At 31.2% G+C, this 23937-nt stretch overlaps 1 protein-coding gene across 1 annotated transcript in view; it reads right to left on the minus strand.

Moving 5' to 3' along the window:
- LOC129231695 (uncharacterized) overlaps positions 1-23937 on the minus strand; it is a 107611-nt gene that overhangs the window by 8492 nt on the left and 75182 nt on the right. Inside the window, exons 23-29 of the mRNA XM_054866059.1 lie at positions 15486-15593; positions 12192-12320; positions 11149-11358; positions 9994-10110; positions 9809-9916; positions 9606-9697; positions 3330-3378 (exon numbers count right to left, since the gene is read on the minus strand). Of these exons, the coding sequence (XP_054722034.1) occupies positions 3330-3378; positions 9606-9697; positions 9809-9916; positions 9994-10110; positions 11149-11358; positions 12192-12320; positions 15486-15593 (813 nt within the window). The remainder of the gene's footprint in view (positions 1-3329; positions 3379-9605; positions 9698-9808; positions 9917-9993; positions 10111-11148; positions 11359-12191; positions 12321-15485; positions 15594-23937) is intronic.

Here is a 23937-nt window from a genome sequence, read left to right on the forward strand (position 1 = left end):
GGTTTTATTAGGAATCAATGCACACAGATATTTTTTATTGAGAATAATCATAAACATTCATAAATACATGGTAAATTGAATGCATCATGTAAACAATACAGGGTGACATAAAAGTAGGTATACAGTTACTTACACAGCAATACTTTTATCGCAGTCTTAACTACGTACAGATAATTACATATTTAATACTAAAATAGCAAAAAATGTCCACCTTCAGCATTAATGCATTCCTGCAACCTGTACCTGACACTCTCACGCACAGTTTGATACAAATTCTGATAAAAATGAATTTTCTTAAATGCATCAAAGTTGGAGTTCTTCAACTCTAGTACTGTGACACGTTTTCTGGAATAAACCTTAAACTTTACGTATACACCCCAGAAAAAGAAATTTATTGGTGTTAAGTATGGGCAGCATGGTGGCCTTTTCAATGCTCCCATGTCTCCTCATCTAATGGTGCAGAAATGCCAGATCCAAGTATTGATGGACCGTCAAAAAATAGTGCAGTGGGGCCCTGTCCTGTTGAATGATCCCTCAGATTTCTAGCCTGGTTTAAATTAGAAACATGCAAACAGAACGAATAGAAATATTTTTAGAATTAAAAAAACACATGTTTTATATTATATTTTAGAGCTTTTTATTTTAAAATTTATTTGAGGTGAAATTTCTTCAAATTTCAAAGATTTACCTGTTACCTACCCTTATCTTAAGGGAAAGAAAACAAAAAGAACGGTATTGACTTTCATTTAAATGTAAAATTAAAATTCATATAAATGTAGTGTGCATAAAGAGAGAACAACTTATATTCACAATTATCTGTTCTAAATATTGCCAGTTTTTATGCTGAATTTTTTTGCTTGAAGCAATTTTGAAAAAGTATGGTGACCAAAAAAAAAAATGCTTTTGAAAATGCTATTAAACTGATAACTTACTTTACTTGAATCAAAGAAAGCTAAAAAACCAGTATTATTTGAAGTTACAAATGCAGAAATATATACTTGCTCAAGTTAGCCTTGAATTTAATTTGATCTATTTATTTACAAAACTATAACAGTATCATTGCTATAATATTTCTTTTTTTTTTTTTTTTTGGCAACCAAAAGAAAAACGCAGGCATCATGATGGAGAATATAAGTTTAGAAACAGTCTTTAATAAAAATGAGTACTTTGCAAATTTTTCAGAAACAAGTTCAAATATAAGTGACACATGAAAGAAAGCTGAGTTAACAGTGTTTACTTGCAGATTTAGCACGCTAATGCACAGGATTACATACTGTCGCTATTAAGCCAGTGGTTTTCAATCTGTGGGTGCCTCAATGTAGACCATGGAATGACGGGCAACGCAATTACTATGCATGTAATAGAAAAAAAGATTGGCTGTTTGATGGATTCCTAGCTTTTTCATAAAAGAATATGAAGTTTAAATTCATGATTATAAAAATTTCATTTCTTAAATAATAGTTGTATGTTTGTTTAAACACAGTACACACACAAATGCTAGTTAACCCATTTTTAAATTGAATTTAAAAATGGGAATTAATTATGAAAAAAAAAATTTTCCTTAAACTAAATCCATGCACAAATTTGCCTGTGTTGAACACTTGGGTGGTTATTTCCTACAATATTCATGAAATACTAATCAATTCCATTGGAATTGAACAAAATTTGATTAATGCTCTACTTTGAATAAACAAAGTTTTTTTTTTCACTTCCTTTTATAAAAAAGAAAGTATTGTATTCACAAAAAAATGTATACTCAAAATTTGGCCTTAATTTCCATTTTGCTCACCCCCTAATTAATGTTGAGTTTTTTTTTCAACCCAGTCACACGTGGATAAATGTCTAAGAACATATAGATACCCAAAATATCCATTTTGAAATTCCCCGAGTTATTTACAACGAGTTTTCTTGTGACGTACATATGTGCGTATGTATGTCGCATAACTCAAGAACGGTACGTCCTAGAAAGTTGAAATTTGGTATGTAGACTCCTAGTGGGGTCTAGTTGTGCACCTCTCTTTTCGGTTGCATTCTGATGTTCCAAATGGGGTCTTTTACACCTTTTTGGGCTTTATCTGCTGTACTACGCATTGCTTTTGAACGTCCTTAATAATTCAGCATTTTTCTTTTAATCATTGTATATATATTTTCATATACCATGGGTGAAAATATTTAAAGTGTTTCCTTGCTTATTACAAGGCACTATTAGTATTAAATGGGTGTAAAAGGAAGTCATGTGATGCACACATCAGCTCGTTTTTTTAATGGACTTATGTAATACAGTGAAATCCCGTTACAACGAACTTCAAGGGACCGCAAATTTTGTTCGTTGTATCGGGAATTTCGTTATAATGGAATTCAATCTACATACTAGAAATTTATTCGGGACTGAAATTTTATTTCGTTGAAACGGAAATTTCGTTGTATTGATATTAGTTGTAACGGAATTTCACTGTATTCATTGGTTTAATTACTAGTAGCTAAAATTATTTGAAACTAATTTTACAAAAGGTATTTTTTGCTGAAAATTTTGATGCAATAAATCAATAAATTCTATCATTAAAAAAAAAATCTACTTGCATAAGAGCACAATTATTTGACAGTATGGTGGACACTCTTGAGATTCCTTAAACTGTTACACACAACAGCATTTATTTCACTGAAAAATTATTTTCAAAGTGTGATAAGCTTAGATAGCTGAGCTATGCAAAATCAAAATTTTACTCAGTGTCATTTCTAAGTAAGAGAGAAGTTTGATTAAGAGCATCAAGAATATTTATAAGAAAGAGGAGAAAGTGTTTAACAAAAAGAGAAAAGACTGAAATATTTTTTCAATTTAAAAGAATTTTACGAAGTATCTAGGTCTGTATCTCACATTATTGAAGAATAATGAAACTCGGATTGGCAGTATGAAAGTAAGTTCTTGTGAAAAAAACACTTAAGGAATTTCTCAGCACAACTTTTTTTCCCAGGTTCTATGAGAAACATTTAAAATTTTACAGTTAACTTTTTACCTTTTCTAAAAATTGTTAAGGTTTGAGATGCATTTTATGTTCCTCAAGATTTTCGAAAAGGCGATGAAATATTGCTATATAATAGCACACTTTTTGAATTTTTCCTAATCAAAAGTCTAGTGATATATTGCATGAATTCAGTTTAGTTACTATTTATTGTTATACGGTTTGAGACTATTTGACAGTAATAATGTGGAAGTAATAATTCATCATCATTAGTTATACATTTTGTACAAATGCTGTATACTTTATATGAGGAGTGTGCAAACTTTGAAATTAGATAAATTGGTGGTACAAGAATTATTAAATACTTACATGAGTAAGAAACTTCTGATTTGCTTCAATGTTCTCTGCATCAACCATACTAGCAAAAATATTATATAAACATTAGTACTCCATACAAAACTTGAAGCTTCAATTTAATTATGCACACAAAACATACCAAATTTTAACATAGAAATAAATTAGAAGGCATCTTATTAGGGTAAAGAAACAAAACAAAATAAGAATAAAAAATGGAAATTTTTCAGTTAACTAAAATTAACTTTGAACTTTAAGATCTTGAATTCAAATTATGTTTTTCACAATCACAAATTGCAATAAGACACAACTTGTTGTGTTTCTTGTTTCTACTAATGGCTTTCATGGCAACCATAATATGAATTCAAGAAGTCAAAGTTCAAATGAATGCCAGGGACTGGATGCTTAATGTTGTGTTGAATACTGTTTTCGTGCAAAAAAGATTTCCTAAAGTCGAGAAGGTTGTTTATGAATTAGTTTTTGAGGCACATGGACACCTGCATTATAAGCATAGAAAAAAAAATCAAAGAATAGATAGCATTCAACAGTCAAATGAAAAAAGTAAGCAATTTGTGATTGCTCTGTAAAATAAATCAACTTCATCAACTTTGTTAAAAAATATGAGCTTTGTGTAAGTATAACTATATAATTTTGATTTCAAGCCTTGGATTGGGAAAAAAGATAACATAGATTATGATACCAGACTTAAAAGGCTTAATATGTATAGCCTAGAGCTGAGGAGAATCAGAGGGGACATGATTCAGTTGTTTAAATTTATCAAAATGAAAGATATTAATGCGTTAAATTTTTGCACAGAAAGCAGGACGAGGGGTCAATGTTTTAAGCTATTCAAAATCAGGCCAACATGGAAATGAGGAGAAATTACTACTTTAGTGGGGTCGTGGACAATTGTAACTTCTTACTGGAAGAGGCACTAATGAGCAAGGGAGTGGATAACTTTCAGAGGGTCATTGATCTTGATGGTAGCTTTCCTCTAATAATTTGTTTGGAAATATAACCAAGAAGATCAGTATAAAAATTACTTTTTGATTTGTGTGAAGAGCTATTTGAAGACGTTGGTGCAATTTTACAAGTCTAGGTTGATCGTCACAAAAGTCAGGCAAAAGTAACCAGCAGCACAAAGCACTTGTCAGTGAAAATTATTGATAAAAGACAATCTTGTACTAAGTTAGGAAACAAGTGAAAGATGCACATTTTGTAAAAATAGAGTTACCGCACCAAACCACTCTCAAATAAAAATTAATGACACAGGCAATGTTATACTTGGTTAGAAAGTAAATAAACAATGCACATTTCATAAAAATAAAGTTAAAAATTAAGTTTACCTAATCATATAAAAATAATTATGGATTTATTTTGTAAAAAATATAGATATTACTTTTCATAATACAAAAGGGAAAGATCAAATGTTTTCGCACATTCAATTAACAAAAGCAAATGCCGTGTTATGGAAAACATTGCATGCTAACAAAGTTCATAAAATTAAATTAAATTAGATTTCTCATTAATTTTAAAGTTACTCATAAATTTATGTGTTCTCACAAAAATAACTCAACTAAAAACTAACAGAGAAACTTTTGGGAAATTGTTTCAGAACTCATTGCAGCAGCATGAAACACCTTGAGCCGTGAACGTTGCGTTTGCGAAAAACCTTAGTCTCCTGAAAAGAAGCCTGAGCCGGAATGGTATTCTAGGTCACAGGAGAAGGCAGTTTGAGTAAAACAACACTTGTAACAGGAAATAAGGCCATCAAAAATTTTAATCTGATAGGTTTTTTTTAACATTTGAAAAATGATGAATCTTTTTTCGACAAAAATTCGATAATTTCATGCTATTTGAGGCACCCCTTACACATTTCCGACTGAACTAATATTTTTCACATATTTTTTTGTCCATTGGAACACAATAGCGGGTGGGAGCTAACTTTTTATAAAGTTGAAAAATAAGGGCCACCATAATTTATATATATATATAGAGAGAGAGAGAGATACAATGCTGTAGCTCGAAAAATATTTGAGGGAACTCAACTTGAGGTTTCGGAGGACTCACTAAAAGAAAAGGTGGATTGAAACCAATTGACATTACTTGAACCAACTAGCATTATTTTTTGTAAAAAAATTTTTTTTTGTTGCATCCCCCCTCCCTCCTCCCACATTTTTCCTAACTACAGCACTGTATATAAATATATACATTAGGGAGATTCAAAGATGTTTTTTTCCAAATTGTTTTGTTTTTACCCCGTAACTCTTTTACACTGTTCATAAATATGATGAGTGAGAAATTTCAGCTCAATGATATAATATTTAAAGGTCGCACTAAATGATTGAATTTTGTGTAAAGTTGGCACTTTGGATACATGAACAATTGTTTCGAATGCCCTTAACCAAAATAATACTGCATTTAAAAGGGTGTAAGTTTAAACATTTAACGACTCAACTGAACTAAATCTGATCTATTAAAAAAAAACATTTTCTGCTAGAAATAGGGTTAATATGAGTGACAAAGAAACCTCTTGGATAGCAGCTGCTACAGTAGAAAGTATAGGCTAAAAAGTGGAAGATGCTACAAAGGCCAACTATCTGCTCCTCCGAACTGGCCATTAACGCTTTTAAAACTCTTCATACATGGCTCTGGCCTCATTGATGGTGTACTGAGATCTAAATCTAATGGAACATTGTACCATATCTGGATAAATGAAGGAGGATCATCTACAAGTATTAGTATCAGCACTGCACACTGATGAACAAATGTTGAGAGCATTTATATTAGTCAGGAAGAGGAATTGTTGTGGCAAATATTGCTGCAGAACTGTTATATTAATGGACACTTGATTAGCTCATAGGGGGTATTTTCTAGGTTACAACAAGTACAGTAATACTGGTACTAAAATTGGAATATTTTTGACATTGAAACAAAATATAAGAAAACAATTATTGTATTTTGTTTGCCAGAGCCAAACCAGTCTAGAAATTATGCTATCTGTCATATTCAGGCAATGCAAGAGGCCATCAACGTCTAACAGACCTATTGTACTGTTTTAAAAATGATTTCAGAAGTCATGGTCGATATACTACTTCAATTTAAAGATGGAGTGAGAAAAGCTGAGAAGCAGACAGCCATTCAGAGCGGTATAAAACCAATAAAGGAATTTGTGCAAGCTAACTTCTTATTCTCCATGCAAGATAAGATTACTGGGGGAGCTTAGCTCGGTTTAACTTTTCTGAATGGAGCACTTTTTCATTGTGTACGCCTTTGTGCTCCAGGATTTATCTATCATTTCAGGTAGATGTGAAAGACTCAATATGTGTGAAAGTTTTGTAACTAGTTCAAACTTGCAGCAAGAGAAAGCATAGAATACAGAAATTGCAATAAAAGTTCCCTTAAAAATTAATTTCACACCTAATGAGCAAGTTATCATATATTTTGTGTACTTGGTTTATTTTTCCTACTTCTTCAAGACTTTTTCTCTGCCTTTTCATATTTTTCTGTACTTGGTTTTTCTTTTTCTTTTTTTTTTTTTGTAATTGCATATTTGCTGTCTTCACAAATACAAAAAACACACTAATTTTACTATGGTTGGGACGAACCCAACCAGGCAGCATCATGAAGGTCAGGCAGATCCTAACCACAGCATTACGATGCTGCTTGGTTAGGTTTGCCCCCAAACTATAGCAATTATGTATCCTTGTCAAAATAACGAAATTACAATGTGGCTTGCACGACCTCTAAATATAAATATATTTTACTAAAATTCAACAAACTATCATTGTATATAGTGGCACAAAATAAGAGGGTAAGATCAAAAAAGAAAATCAAGTTTATTTTTTCAATAGATTTTTGAAGCACCCTAATACAGTCAACTCTCGATAACTCAAAGTCTTATAATTCGAATCTACCTTTATCTTGAAGTTTTCATTTGGTCCCAAAATTATCAGTGTTTTCCAATTCTAAGTTGTCTCTATATCTTGACGGTACATAACTTCTTTTAAGTCAAAGTTCTTATGTAAGTTTTGTTTTAAATTCATGCACTAAAATCCAGCAAAAGTTCAGGGTTTTTTTTTTTTTTTTTGAATTTTTTTAACAGAAAAGAAATATTCAGAATTTTTTTACACTTGGAGGGCATTTTATTCATCTTTTGAAGTACACCTTGTGATTTTTGAAGTCATTTCCACCAGAATTAGCGGAGTTAGAAGCTACTGTCCATGGGCAATTGCCCTCGGACAGAGCTTGTTGCTGAGGGCCATTACCGAAACGACAATTTTGTCTGTAATCATCACAATTTTTTTTCTCCTAAACAACATATTTCAATATGAACCTAATTGTGATCAAAAAAGTAGAAAATTGCACATTTTTGAGGTGTTTGATTACAATGTTATGTTTCTCTACCATTTTCTTACATTTCTTGAGTAAAAAAAAATATTTTTATTAAAAATGTCATTAAAGAGTTAGGTTTATATAGAGTATAATTGAATAAAGAATATTCACACATAATTTTAAGAAAAAAATCGGTCAATAACTCTTTGAGCTAGAATGTCCACCAGTTGAAAAAAAGTTGTTTGAAGAAAAACATGTTTGAAAAAAATGCTGTGAACGTTTTCGAATCTCCACAGTCACTTAAGCGCTCATAACATCGGAACTAATCGGAATTTTTCACTGATATTTTTGCAACATATTCTTGAATAGTTTTACTAACATTTTATAACATGAAAAAGTGGATTTTTTGACCCATATAAACTGGTTCCCCCCTTAATTTTGTAAACTCTTAACACAAATTATTATGCAAAGTTTCCTGGAGAATTTTACATTACTTAGAAATTTTATTTCCAAAATAACTTCATAATTCTGAGTTGAACGAAGGGGTCTAGATTAAAAAGCTCCCCCAATAGCATTGAAACCAGAAATAGTATTTGAAACAGATAAATGCAAATTATTATAGAATTCATGCTCAATAAATGAAAGGTGTTTCCTTGGATTGATGTTCAAAGAGGAATTAATTAAGCTCAAAATATAACTTTTTCATTTCTGACCGAATTCTGTAAGCTTCACTTTCAAGGGAGTAGTAAAATTTTCTAGAGCCTACAATCTTGAAATAATTTGAAATTATTTAAAAATGAAACTTTTTTGTATGGAGCTTACAAAATCAAGTCCAATAAATCACACATGGATAAATAATAAAAAGGAACATATTTACCAGAAACAATGTTTATCATTAACCGTTAGGAACAGGAAAATAAAGAGCAAAGTTGCAAAACCAAAACAAATAAAAACAACAGAAAGGAAATCATAAGACACAGAAGAACATTTAACATTTCATTGTTTAAAGAGCTACTCTTGTATATAGAAAAGTATTTTCAAAAAGTTTTTAAAATAGTAACACATTTAAATTGATGCTTGTTCTGTAAAATGCAATATATATTTTTAATTATATTTTTATTTTCTAACTACTCATTCATATCTAAGATGTACAATGTCATGATGTTACTGTAGCTAAACTTTAGGAAACATTTCTTGAATTTTCTTCAGAATATTTTCAAAAAGTTTATTCTAGAGAATGTAACATCTCTACTTACAAAATCATGCTTACCAATCCATATAATATCATTGACTTACAATAGGATGGTGCCCATACACTGGTCTTTAATTTCAATTTGATAAGTCTTTGGCAAGAATGACAAAAATTTTGTCAAAAAAAAAAAAAACACTTAAGAAAATGCAAATAGCCTACTTGAAGGGGGTAGGAAGGAAATAGGATAAAAGTCATTTAGATTCAAACTTGCAGTTGACCAATATCATCTCAGAAAGCATTGTGTAACTTGTTTTCTATCTGGTAAGGCGTATTGAAAGAAAAAAAAAAGTTACTTTATTTTTCCTGTTTGTCTTTCTTATTATTTGCTATTTTTGTTTTCCAAAACAAAATTCATTGCCTTTCTACAATTTTTCCAATGAAGAGTTTATTGCCTAGTGTTTTACTTGACACAGAGCTATGTTACAAATTTTAGGTCAAGGTTTTTCATTGTTCTTTCTGGTTGCTAATTAAGAGTAGCATAGGCACTATTTCATTGAGTCATTTATGAAGGGTGCATTATAAGAGTCAGCACCTCAACTAGCTCCCTGATAAAAAGACAACTGCAATTCTTTCTGCTTCAGCGTAAGGAATATAATTTTAAAATAATCATTGAACTAAAATAACTCACCCCTGCCAGTTTCTGACAGCGGTGCTTACTTAAAGGAACAATTAATTAAAAGATGTTTTAAAGATAAATTACTCACTTAGAATAGTATTCTATAATAAAAAGTGCCATTTGTAAATTAACATCACTAGGGAAAGAATGACTTAATGCTTTTAGCTGGTATTCCAATGCCTAAAAAAATCAGTATAATTTATAAATAAAAGCACACTCACATCATTACATTTTTTTAAAATATAAATACCAATACTTAAACATATTTTGTGAGAAATACTGCCTATGTACCTGATCATAAAGATTTTCTAAGCAACATAGTTTTGCTGCTGCTTGAAAATTTCCAAAATTCAGACAGTGGTTCAAGAGGGTGTTGGAATCACAGTAACGATGAAAGGCCTAAAAATAAATGTAAACCAATAAATATATGAATAAAAACAAATAAAATAATCAAGTTATCAACCCGCAAGAATTACTTTTAATGCAGTATGTACAGCATATGGACCATAAGGCAGTTGATCTAAATTTGACAATTTTGGAAACTGTTGTTCAATACCACTTCTGAACATTTTATGATTCAGTAGCTTAAGTATCTGCAAAAAATAAATAATCAAATAATTAAAAAACATAGGATTCATTAAAGCAATTAATTAATGTTTTTCTTTTCAAAGGCAAGTCAAATGTTATACATTTGTAAGTAAAGCTAGGGACTATGTTGATATGATGATGTCATAGAACATTGAAATAAATAATATGATATAATAAGCATTATGTACATTTAATTTGAATAAGAACCTGCTCTTTTAACAACTGAATATCAAACACATGCTTGGGTCCTTATTCCGTATAAGTAATAAAACCAGCCAAAATTTCCTAGCAATTAGAAATCAAAATTTTGAATGCTTTTCATTTGAAACGTACTCAATAGGGGCTGTGCATTCACATCTTTGAGAACAAGAATGTAAGAGGCACAGTGCTGATCAAATGTGATTTGGAATCAAAAATTTTTTATGCATAATATTCACTTTAGTCTGAGTATAATGAAGCAAAGTGTGTTAGAAAAGTAATGAGACTGACAACATAGCAAGCAATCTATGCTCTTAAGCTTTTTTTGGCATGTATATTTATCCCCTTTAGATGCACATTCCATGTTTTGCCCTACATTTTTTATCAATGAAAGTCAAAAATTTGCTTTTGGTTTCTTTGCTGATTTTTGCGAAGTCATTGAAAATCTCATGGTATAAAATTGAGCAATTTTGTAAATCCTTTTGAAATTTTGATTTTAAATCAGAAGTATTTCTTGCAATTTTTATAGTGTTAAATTACGGATTGCAAAACCATCAAAATTATATTCTCTAGAATTGATTTGACCTAATTTCTTAGATCAAATTTCTTAACCGGTTAGAATAAAACCTTGTGATAGGTAGCAGTTTTATATAAGGGTCATTCTCTAGAAAATGTAACTTTTGAACCCAAATATTTTTCATTTTTGAAACCTTCTGTTTTCTTTTTTTTTTTTCATTCTAACATGAAAGTGTTACCTACTAGAAGTAACCATAAACAATGGCCGAGCTAAATACAACATTTTGAAAGCACTTCAATGCTAATACCAACTAAAAATATGAACATACCGAATATTCACTTTCAAAGCTTCCACTATCAAGATCAGTAATTTTCATATCACAAGATGGCAGGATAATTTCAACAGGACGGAGAATACTTTGACGACAAGGCTGAGTTATAGTTATCATTCTACGGTTAGTACGTATAGTAATTACACGTCCACTAGAAGTACCAGAATTTGATTTGATATTTGCTTCACCAACAGGTCGCTGACCAATCTAAGAAATAAAGTATGCATTACTATTACGTAAAAAAACACAGCTTTTGATAAATATAATTCAAAATAATGTAAAAAGATTAAATTTCAAGCATATCATTATAAATCTCAAAAATAATGACACAAATAAAGGTGAGTATACTAATTAAATAATATGTATTTCAGTAGAAGACACACGCCTAGGGTAACACATACCTAGTGACTGGACGTTTTGCGTTATAAAGACTTTGGCGTCACATAGATCATTTACCAATATTATACAATATGCAAAATATATCAATATACTTGCACATCAGAATAAGTTATTACTAAATAGAGTATTAAGATTCAAATAATACAATTTAATTATAAATCACAAATAAATGGGATTTATAATAGAGCATTTAACGGTTTGCACAGCAGCTGTATTTCTAAGGACAGTCTGGTTTTTCTTTTTACTGCATATACTATTGTGCTTTTAAAAGCTTTGAATTGAGGTGGAAAGATGAAAAACAGTCTTAACATTTAATATGGCAAATAAAATTGTTACATTTCAAATGCAGAAATAGGGATTTTTTTTAAGTACCAAACTTATTGCTTACTTCTGAAAACTGATGTAGTTTACAGAGAATTTTATTACGTTGATTTGTGGTTTACAGGTATTCTACTCTATTGACATTTTATTAACTTTACAATAAAAGCATAATTGTATATGATTTGCCACATGATTCATCAGAATAACCAGAAATTAAAATAAAAAACATAATTCCCATTTCATACAAACTTTCAAAGTTTTAGTATTTGAAATTTCTTTTTAGTATTGTATTTTGAACACTCTATGTACATTAAACTTACCTGTCCACCATCATTTTGACCCCATCCAAACAATTTTCCATTCAAGTCCATTGCAATCGTAAAATCGGCACCACAAGCAGCATTAATAATTTTTCTATCCTTTAGATGAGCTATTAGACTTGGAATTTTCTGAAAATGGATTTCAAAATTTTTAGGAAATGCTGGTTATGAAAACTATTACATAAAAATTATTACTTTATAATCAGCCCAGGTTAACCAAAATTTGGTTACAAATGAAAAGTATTGGCAAAGACAAAAATCAATGATGTAAACTAATATACTTAAAGCAAATGAAGCATATGAAATAAAAACAAAAAAATTATACATTATTTTTGGGGTCAGCAAGTAGTTTTAAGTAGGGTCTCCATGCTTTTGAAAAATGTTCATTGAGGTCCAGGAGAAAAAAAAAATACATGCCTTACAAATTTTTTTTATTTTAATTTTTAGCCCCATATTAAATACAATGGATAGGCACATTTGTATTCAAAAATCAACAGGATAAATTACATTTACAGATTATGCAATGGAGGGTCATGCAAGGAGCAGTTTGTTTAGGTAACAGTTTGTGTTTGAAGAGGAGCAGTTTGTTTAGGTAACAGTTTGTGTTTGAAGAGGGTACCATAAGTTGAGCAATATTTGTTCTTCAAAAGTTTCCCAAACGTATGGGAATTGTACTTGATGGCCAAGTAAATGGCTCCAATCAGTCAATTTATAACTTAGAAAAGACTAGTTGTACCCGCATGGGTATGCTAGTTCTATCAAGTTTTTAAAAATGGCTGTTTGAGCAAATGTAAATTTCCCATCCCACTCCAAAATAAAAACAAAGATTCTGTTTTGTTAACCAAAATGTGCACACATTATTTTCCCTAAGTTTTAAACATATTCCATGAAGTAATAAAAATATACTGATATAATGACAACAAAAAATGTCTGTCCAAACTCCCTCTTCCAAAGAAAAACATCCCAAAAATCCTTCAAAACTACCATAGCTAAGCGTTTAAAGTTTAAAAAAAATAATAACAACTTGCAACATCTGATCCAAAAGAAATTACCAATAAAAGAAGCAATGAATAAAAAATATCACTGAGTTTAGATTAAACAAAAAAAAGGAAACACTATATTTATACATGCAAAAGAAAAGAAAAAAGATAATATTTTATATTTGAGTGAATGAGTTTCATTGGTCTTGCAGCGAAGGATCGCCAAGGCTTACTATCTACCAACAGCAATGAGAATAGATTTAGACAGAACTCAGATATTGGGCAATAAAACCATAAAAAATAATCTTGATCGCAGAATTAGAATCAAGTGGAAATCTCCCAACTCAAAGAACAAAGAATTTTATTGAAATGCATAGTGCAATAAGAACAAAATGAAAATCCCTGTTTTACTTGAAGAAAAAAAAATTAAATGAAACATGTCATAGTCATAACGAATGAAATTCTCCTCCCCCCCCCCCTTCTTTCCAAAGGAAAATATTTTCATTAAAATATACACCGCAGTTGAATACTGATCAACTGAAAACCACAGATATCGCCCTACCAAAAAGAATCACAGCTTTTATGAGAAAATGTAAAAAACGCATTCCCTGTTGAATAAGTGCATAATCACTGAACCTCTAATTTTGGCGAAGCGAAATTAAAATGAAAATGGCAACTTTTCTAAACATAATTTTTCTTTTACTAATTTTATTGGAATGACTTTTTTAATTATTTCACTCAAAAAGCTTTATTCAGCAGCGTTCCAAGTTAATGCTCCTTGGCTCTGTGGCATAAACTTGGCTTCATATGTTGTTGGTTGAATTCCCATTGGTGCCCTGGGCAGGGGCGGATACAGAAAACCATTTTGGGGGGGGGCATGCTGAAGAATGCCCCCCCCCCCCTCCCCTAAACAAACCTACGGTGTTTGGTACGAAAAATTTCCGAAACTGCTAGAGGGTCAGTGAAAAGCACCAAATCGACCAGTAATAAGGCACCTAATTGGGATAAATTTTGAAAATTCATTTCATAAGCAATGAAAAGATGTAGCAATTCAAACATTTACTTTTAAAAATAATTAATGAACTGAAAATGTACTGTAATTGTTTACATTTTATGCATAAAGTGTTTGAACACAATGTGGACGGATACTGTTGTCGACGGTTTAGGGGGGGGCATGCCCCATGACCCTCAACTTGTATCCGCCACTGGCCCTAGGTGGTATTTCCTTTCTATGTGCTGTAAATCTTTTATTGCCTTATGTGTGAATAAATAAAGAAGTCCAAAATTTCCAGGCAATGGCACACAATTTTTTCATGTATATTAAGAATGCAGTTGAATTAAAAGCACAATATTACCCTAAGGGGAATTTAAAGGTTGAGGAATATTTGTTTGAATCATCCAATGATTTAAATTAAGTTGAAATTAGAAAACATGTACTGTATTTGCTGAATAACAAGGGTTATGATAAACAGTGGACAAAACTTCAAGATGGATGTTTTTCTAACAATTCTATTTCTATTAAATCAAGGCTATAGCAATGCATGAATATTTGCTTGAATGTAAAGATATAATCATTTTGGGAATATACAAAAAATTTTGTATTTCCATTTTACTGCATCATGAAAACAGATACAAGAGATATGATGCAACTACCAAGGAAACAAAATTCTTATTAGATGCAAAAATCGAAAGAGAAGAAGTAAAGTTAGAGCATTGAAATTTCAGACATATTTTCCAATAAGCATTTAGATGATTTTACAGATGATTTTATTTTGTATTTCCACTTTACTGCATCATGAAAACAGATACAAGAGATATGATGCAACTACCAAGTAAGCAAAATTCTTATTAGATGCAAAAATCGAAAGAGAAGAAGTAAAGTTAGAGCATTGAAATTTCAGACATATTTTCCAATAAGCATTTAGATGATTTTACAAGTGGAAGAATGACCAAAAATGTAAAAGAATGGTGCTAAACTGCAAACAATGTCCGTGAATTTTGGTACGCCATTAGAAAACACAAATTATCTCCCCCTCCGCATAAGATATGATAAATACAAAATATTTTTTATTCTTCTCAATGTGATCAGGAAGATAAATGCTTTTAAATAATATTACTTACCTTTTGTACACTTTAATAATATTATTTATCAGAAAAGCAGAATAATGAAAGAGAAATGCAATTTTAAATGAATCCAAAAAGATGTTAAAACTCCTTCCATAACAGGCTATCAGCTGGCACAGGGAAATACAGCACAGATTAAGGACAGTGATCAAGGAAATTCAAATTATTGCTAAGAATATCATTAACTTACCTGTTCTTTCCTAACACCATTTCCAACTTGGCCTTCAGAGTTTCTACCCCATGAATATACTTCCCCATTACTGGTGACTAGAACAGAATGATGACTACCACAGGATGCCTAAAACAAAATTTACTAATATTAAAGCATTTATTTTTTTACATCAGGTACAGTAGAAGACCTTTATTTCAGAATCCCGAAATCCAAAATTTTTTCCCTTAAGTACATAATAAAAAAATTGTTTTCACTTTCTAATTTCTTTTTATTTTTAAATTTTCAAAGTTTTTAACATTTGGAAACACAGTACTCTTAGTTTAGTTAATTTTACATTTCTCTGATGCCACGTGTCATGTGTAAATTAGCGTTGTGTGGTAATTATGAAGTAATCTTTTAATATTCACTTTTAGTTACCAATAATCACTTTTATTCCTCTCATAAGTATTAATACAAGCCTATTGAACAAATGTACAAAGCTATTTCTAGCATAAATATAATTTTTTATTGTATCTATCGGCACATTGCATAATAATAAAAAGCAATATCCACAGAATATACGGTACTGTAAATTATCTCCGACTTTTATTTAAGCATAATGAAGTATGCTCTCATTCAGATTGATCAAGAAATAAAAAAAAATTTGGCGCACACATTAGCGTAACTACAAAAATAAAACAAATACCACACAACAGGACAGTGTTCACTATTTGAGTCATAATCCAAAATCCGGAAAGGTTGTGGACCAGCGCATTTCAAAATTGGGGTCCAATACTGTATTGAACATAACTTCTCAACAATAAATAAATGAACAAATAAATAAATTTGATGATTTATACTAATAGGTAGTTGATTATATAAAGTAATGATTCATCTTAAAATATGCATATACAGTAAGTAGTCTCCTCTTAATGTGATCATTTTGAGACACAATAATTTTGATAACAGTAAACAAAACAAGAAATTGCATTAATTTACCAATTTAGCCACACATATTTAGTTTCAAAACAAAATTAAAAAATAAATCTTATATTTATGTGCAGATTTTTCCATCAAAAAAAAAAAAAATAGATTCTTCATTTTTTAAAAGAGTCATTAATTATTGAGGTTGGTTCAACATTTTCAGCAGCTCATTTAGGAACTGCTTGTTATCAGTGTTGTTTAAAGTCCTTGTAGCGGTGTTGCACTTCACGTTTCAACATTCCAACGCATTCCTCATTTTAGCAATTCAGGATTTGTCAGAACTCACATCATCTTATGCATCAGTTCCAATCTTCATTTTTTTCCACATCAAACAAACAACTTCTTCTAATCTAACAAACTTCTATTTATTTAAATTTGTAAGCTACAAGGATATTTTGGTCCAACTATGACTCCAACTCTTGGGATATTAGAGCTGAAGGTTTTCTATCATTTTTACTCTCTTGGTTAACATTTTGGGAGAAATTTTGTAGGACAAGCAGTTCCTGATGTACCAAACATGATTCTTGATTTGAAATCTGATAACATTAAACAATGAATGATCAAATAAAGTAAACATTTAAATATAAAGATAAAAAGAGAAAACTCCTTCTCTTTATCACTATACTTATATATTTACACTAGCAGTACCCACATGGTAATGCCTGTGTTAAGAATTTAAAGGAAATCCCTTGAATAAATAAAAATCTAACTCCCCTGGTCTTCTTAATGTAAAATGAACTTTTCTTCAACTAAAATGTAAACACACCTTTTCAAAAAAAAAACTAGTGCATCTTCCGGGGTACATTAAAGTTTTGTGCCAAGTTTCAAGGCTGTAGGTGCTCATGGCTCTCCTGGCCATTGAGTAGAATGAAAGAAACATACAAAAAAACGTCGCCACCTTTAATATACAGTCAAACCTAGTTATCAACTCACCTTTGGGACTGTCAACAAAGTGTCGTCATACCTGGAGCGACATCGTAATCGTTTTCTATGTGAGAACAATTGAAATGCAGCTCATTAGGTCACCAGTTTCTTTTAAAGTTTTTATGATATTCACCTGGAATTTTCTGATAAGTTGGCAATGAAATTTTGAAAGTTATAAATTGCTATCTTTTGTGCATGCGCAGTGAGAAATTACTTCATCAAATTTTCTAAATTTTGAATTCAAATTTTAGTAAAATGGTTCTCTTGTATGCTGTCAAGTTCTCTGAAAGTTTGGCAAATTTTGACAGAAAACTCTCTGTATTATAAGCCAAAAACATGCAAACAAAATTAGAACTTTTGAAAGAAATCTTTATGAATATAAGTGATATTTTTCCGAAAATCTATAAAATTGTTGAACACAGTAAGAGTAAATAAATTGCTGAAATTTACAGCAAATACTCAGCTACTTACGATGAAAGATGATCAAAAAACGTTTTTGGTTTCTTCAATTTGCTGCCGATACAAGTGTGTGTAATTGTTATTGAAACATGTCAGCCAAAGCATACCTTTCATGTGACAAAAGTTAGCAAAAAATTGTTCTCTTATTCCTCAAGAAATTCTTTAAAATGTGAACTTCTGTAAGAAGGGCATTTTTTTTTTTTTTTTTTTGTCTACCACTGCATACACAAACATGAAAGTTCTTCTTTTTTTTTTTTCTTTTTTGTATACCAGAAGCAAACAGTTTCACTTCAAACTCAATTGGTTTTTTTTTTTTTTCATTTTAGATGAAAATAACCACTAAACAATTTACTCAATCTTGGGTTTAAATAGGTGTCTATGGCTTTTAATTTTCTGAAAGAATATCTACCATTTGTAATAGATATAGGGAATGTTAACAATATTCTAACCAATCATACACGTCACTTTTTGACAACATTAGGAAGATGCATCAAAGATATCGTTGGGTTTAGACCTATTCCTTCCCATAGTTCCACATATTGAAATATTTTCTTTTTTCCATAAATCTCTTTCCTTCTTTTTTGTTTTTAAATTTCTGAGTAGCTAGTATTATACCCTCACTTAAGTGTCATTCTTCACTAGTGAGGGAAGGACAAATTCATTAAAATTTAAATCTTGTAATTAGGCCTTACTGATACCGTATATACTTGTGTATAAGTCGAGAAATTTAGCACAAAAAATGAGATTCAAAGTTAAGGGGTTGACTCATACATGAGGCAAAACTGCCGAAATTTTTTTAAAAACAATTCTTGGGAAAAAAAACACTGGAAAACGTTAGCATTTTAGCGATTTTAGACCAACTCTTTAAAGCAGATGCTGTAGAAGTAAGTACTTACACATTCTGCTATAACTTTACATGGTCTGACTGTGTAGTAAAGATTAAATAATTACAGTAAATGGCCGACTACGTGAAAAGTGCGGGAATCACCGTATTCGCGAATTTTACCAATAGTAGCGAACTAATGCTCGTCTTTTTAAAAATAATATCTGGCTACAGCCCAGGATTGTATGGACATTTGTTCAAAATAAAAGCAACAAGTAACAGTAAACAGCCGACTACGCGAAAAGAGCGGGAACCGCTGTATTCGCGAATTTTCCCATAGTCGCGAACTAATGCTCATCCTTTTAAAAATAATATAATCTGGCTACAGCACAGGATTTTATTGACATTCAAAATAAAAGCAACAAGTAGCAGTAAATGGCCGACTACGAGAAAAGTGCGGGAATAGCCGTATTCGAAAATTTTCCCGATAGTTGCGATAATCTGGCTATAGCACAGGATTTTATTGATATTTATTCAAAATAAAAGCAGCAAGTTACAAAAATCGTAACAGCAAAATTGAACACTTTACAAAAATCGTGATCGCAGAAGTAAACCCTTTTTGTGCAAAAGAATAATAATCGGACATTTTTTAACATAAAAAATGTTCTTTACATTTAAATTTCCTCCTTTTTAGAACATTTACATTCAAAATTAGCGGTAAAACGTTTCTGATTTTTTCAGAAAGTGGGGTTCGACTTATACGCGAGTTTTCGATTTTTTCCCAATTTTCCTCTTAAAAGTAGGGGGGTCAACTTATAAGAGAGATCGACTTATACGTGAGTATATACAGTATTTGAATTTATTCACACACAAATATTCGCAAATGAGGAAGTAACTTATGATTATTCAGTTTTCGTGAAATATTTTATTTTATTTAACTGTAAAAACAGATATGAGGGAATGATGGATCCAAAAAATCATTTTAGGTTTTATGCTTTCATATAGATTCCAAGAACAAATTACTAACAACTTAAATATGCAAATATGCTGCAATATTTTTCTGGGTTTCCAGCTGTAAATTTCAAGAATTTTTGAAAAAAATACAGTAACTCTTAATAACTTGAAGTCCCAAGGGACCGGCAAAAACATTCGAGTTATAAGAAGTTTCCACAACAGTCTCAAGAGTTTGGGACCCGATAAAAACTTTGAGATAAAGGAATATTCAAGCTATAAGCTTTGAGCTATCGAGATTCGACTGTATTTATTTTGTTGCGATTCTGGGAAGGAAACTGACTGTTGTGACAGAATGACACAACCAGCTCAAGACAAGCTTAAAAATAACTGTGTAAAATAGTTTTCAATGAAAATTTACTTTTAAATGATTTTTTTAACTTAAATTATTCAAAATTTTGAAATAAAAAACACAAAAATGTGAACTTATTGTTTGTTTGCACATAAATAATTTTTGCTTATTTTTTTTTTACTATCAGTGGGGACATTTGGGTACTTCAGACTTACATTAAAGACAATTAAAATACATCATAGAAATTTTACTTTATTTATCTCATTAAACTCAACTCTGAAACATATTTAAACTCCTAAAAATATGTAACCAAATCAAACCCAGCGGCGCAACAGTCCATAGGGGTCAAAGCCTACTATGCACATTTCAGTTTTCTTGACCAAGGGCTCAGGGGTCTAAAGCAGGTATTCCGGTAAGGAGGTCAGCCGAACACAGAACTCTGAGGGATTAGTTCCCAATCACGCTTGATGCTCATTTTATCATCCCACTGAAGGGATGGAGGGTTGAGTCGGCCATGCTGAACCCGGGAATGGAACATGGGTCCGCAGTGTGAAAGCACAAAGCACTACCACTGAAACACTGCGCTTCCCTAAAAATACACTACTGGCCATTAAAATTGCTACACCAAGAAGGCGACATAGTACAGACATGAAATTTAAACGACAGGAAGAAGATGATGTGATATGCAAATGATTAGCTTTTCAGCGCATTTAGACAGCGCACGCGCCCGTAGCGATAATGAGCAAGAGAATGCTCAAGACTAATAATCTCTAAATGCAATAACCTAATTAAATGTATGACTAGAAATGCATGATTAAAAAATAGTTGAAGACAACTTAAAAATAAAAACCAAATTTATTTGGTCATTTAGTAAAGTTAGTTAAATAAAATTAAAAACATTTGAAACAACGCGAACTAGAGCTGAGCTATATCAATCTATTATCTATTTATTAAAAAGAACCCGCATCGTTGCATAAAAGCAAACGGGAGCTCGAGTCAACCTGCCAGAGAGAAAACACCGAAGAAGTCTCCTTTCTACTCGAAACATTTCCTTTTATCGTAAGTGAACTCATTTGCATGCGGACGCCAAATCACCTGATACACGCCAGCATAGCACCTGGCCAATGAGCATCAGGCACGTGCCGATCTATTACGATGCATCACCGATTACGTGAAGGTCGTGACGTCATAGATCGGCGACTGCACGTGCGAGATACGTCATCAGGCGTCCGCATTAGAAGAAAGAAAAACATCGTTGAAAATTTCTCAATGATTAGGCAAGTGACTGATATTATGGTGGGATAAGTGGTGAGATGAATTCGTTAATTATTTCATATAAGGGGCGCTAGGCCAACAATGCCCCCCCTCTCACCATCTTATGAACATTATTTTCTTATACATTTAAAGATAATTTATTTCCTAACAAATCTCAATACCAGCTCTAGTTTTACAAAAAGATTTTGAATATAAACATGATTAGTAGATTAGTTAAATACAACAACAAGCAAATTCTTTTATAACAAAATATCACTCAATCCGATTCCAGTCCGTTCAAACTGTTCCATTTTCCAAGTCAGTAAAAAGTCAATCAGTCCAATGTCATATAAACACATTCAATCTGCAAAAATTGGAAAACCTTGGCGAGTATACAAATACTTGGTATAAACACATTTGAACAGTACAAATATAAACTGTAAAACGCAAAAAATATATAACTTTAACCTGTTCCCAATAGTTAAAATAGTTTACTTTTCCCACATTACTAAATTTTCAAAAAAATTAAATTACTAAAAATATCACAAAAGCAATTACATTACAAAAACCTTTTCATTGAACTTTATTAGTTCAGATCGAGACAAAGGCTTAGTAAATACATCAGACATGTTATTTTTACTTCTAACAAATTCAACATCAAATATATCTTTATAAATTAAATCGCGTATATAAAAAAACTTTACATCAATATGTTTTGTCCTATAATTTTCGATCGGTGATCTCACAAAATCTATTGTAGCTTGATTATCAACTTTTAATACAGATTTAATTTTGTGTTCCTTGTTAATTACCCCCTTATTAACACATTCATCAATGATTCTATCAAACCAAAGAAGTTCTTTGCCGGCCTCTGTCATTGCAATAAACTCCGATTCCATCGTTGATAAACTAATGCACTTTTGTTTAAATGTTCGCCATGAAATCGGCGATTTGTTAATGAAAACAATCTGACCTCCGAGTGAAGTTCTATCGTCTCTGTTAGAGGCGAAATCAGCATCAGAATATGTTACAACTTGAATTTCATTGCATTGTAATTTAAGTTTGTAATTTCTAGTTTTAGAAACATAGCCTAATAATTTTAATAAACCATCCCAATGCTTTATACCGGGGTTATTTTGGAATTGGCTAAAAATGTTTGTAGCGTAACTAATGTCTGGTCTTGTTCTGTTTGCTAGAAACGAAAGACAACCTAACAAATTCCTGTACGGTATTTTTGACATATCTTGTACCTCTTGATCGTTATTTGGACAATCTAGTTTAGTGTATATAATACCTTTACTTATCGGCAATGAGGAGATAGGGATATTGAATTTCTCAAAACGTTCGTAAATTTCTTCAATATAGCCAATTTGACTTAATGAAAAACAATTCAAATCCTCCTCAAATTCCACGCCTAGTAATTTTTTAGTTTTACCTAAAATTTTTAAATCAAAGTATTTTTGTAACATTTCTAAAACAGTTTGTATATCATTTTGACTCTTTCCAAATAAAACAATGTCATCTACATACAAAAGTAAAATTACAGAAGATTTATAAATATAGACACAGTTACACCATTCAAATTTACAAAAACCTATTGAAATCAATTTTTCTTCTATTTCGTAAAACCACAATCGTCCACTTTGGTGGAGTCCGTAAATTGCTTTATTTAGTTTACAATATAAATTTTTCATCCCCTTTTCTACAAAACCAGGTGGTTGTTTCATATATATAGGTTCTGAAATAGGTGCATAAAGGTAAGCATTTTTCACATCACATTGGATGTTTACCCAGTTTAATTTTACCACCAAAAGAGAAAAGAAAAATCTTATAATGCTGAAATTTACAACTGGCGAGTACGTAAGATCATAACTCTCATATTTCAATTGAGAACTCCCTAAAGCTACTAGGCGACTTTTGTATCTCAAAATTTCCCCATTTTCATTTCTTTTGACTGTAAAAACCCAGCGAGAACCAATTGGAGTAGAATCATGCGGTAATTCGACAAGATTCCACACTTTGCGATCTTGCATCACTTTTAATTCTTCCCGCATTGAACTTATCCAATTGTCTTTTTCTCGCGATTTAAGGGCTTGTTTGTAAGTGTTAGGAATAATGATTTGATGTCCTAGTCATGCTTGAGAAAATTCATTAATTACGTTGCTGTTTACAGAGTTATCAATCTCTCCTTCAGTAGTATTTTTACCTTTAAAGCAAAATATATCTGGCTGGTAAACAATATTATTTTTTCTGCAATATTTCTTTATATCATAAATTGATCTCAATCGTTTGTTGCTTCCCTTTTCAAAATAATAGATATCGTTACGAGACCCATCGGGTCTTGGTACGACTTTTCTTTCCCATTTTGCTAATTTTAAACATTTATCACTTTCATCATCTGATGATTCAGTTTCCCCCCGATCTGATTCTTCTGTTTCTGAATGAACAGGTGGTAGTTCGGGAATTTTTAAGATTTCCTCATCAGGAATTTCATCTTCATCTGATTTTGGTACATTTAACCATTCTATGGTGCCCATCACGACTCCACTGCGTTTAGACTCAAATTCGTCTTTGAAAAATTTTCCCTCATTAAATCTGACATTTATGGTCTCTATAATTTTATCATTTTCTGGAATCCAGATTCGATACCCTTTTGTCCGAAATGCATACCCAATTAAAATCCCTTTTTGGGCTTTAAGATCAAGCTTTTGCCGACGTTGCTTCGGCACACCAACATAGGCTAC

Source organism: Uloborus diversus, chromosome 10, assembly GCF_026930045.1.
Source record: "Uloborus diversus isolate 005 chromosome 10, Udiv.v.3.1, whole genome shotgun sequence".
Lineage (NCBI taxonomy): Eukaryota > Metazoa > Arthropoda > Arachnida > Araneae > Uloboridae > Uloborus > Uloborus diversus.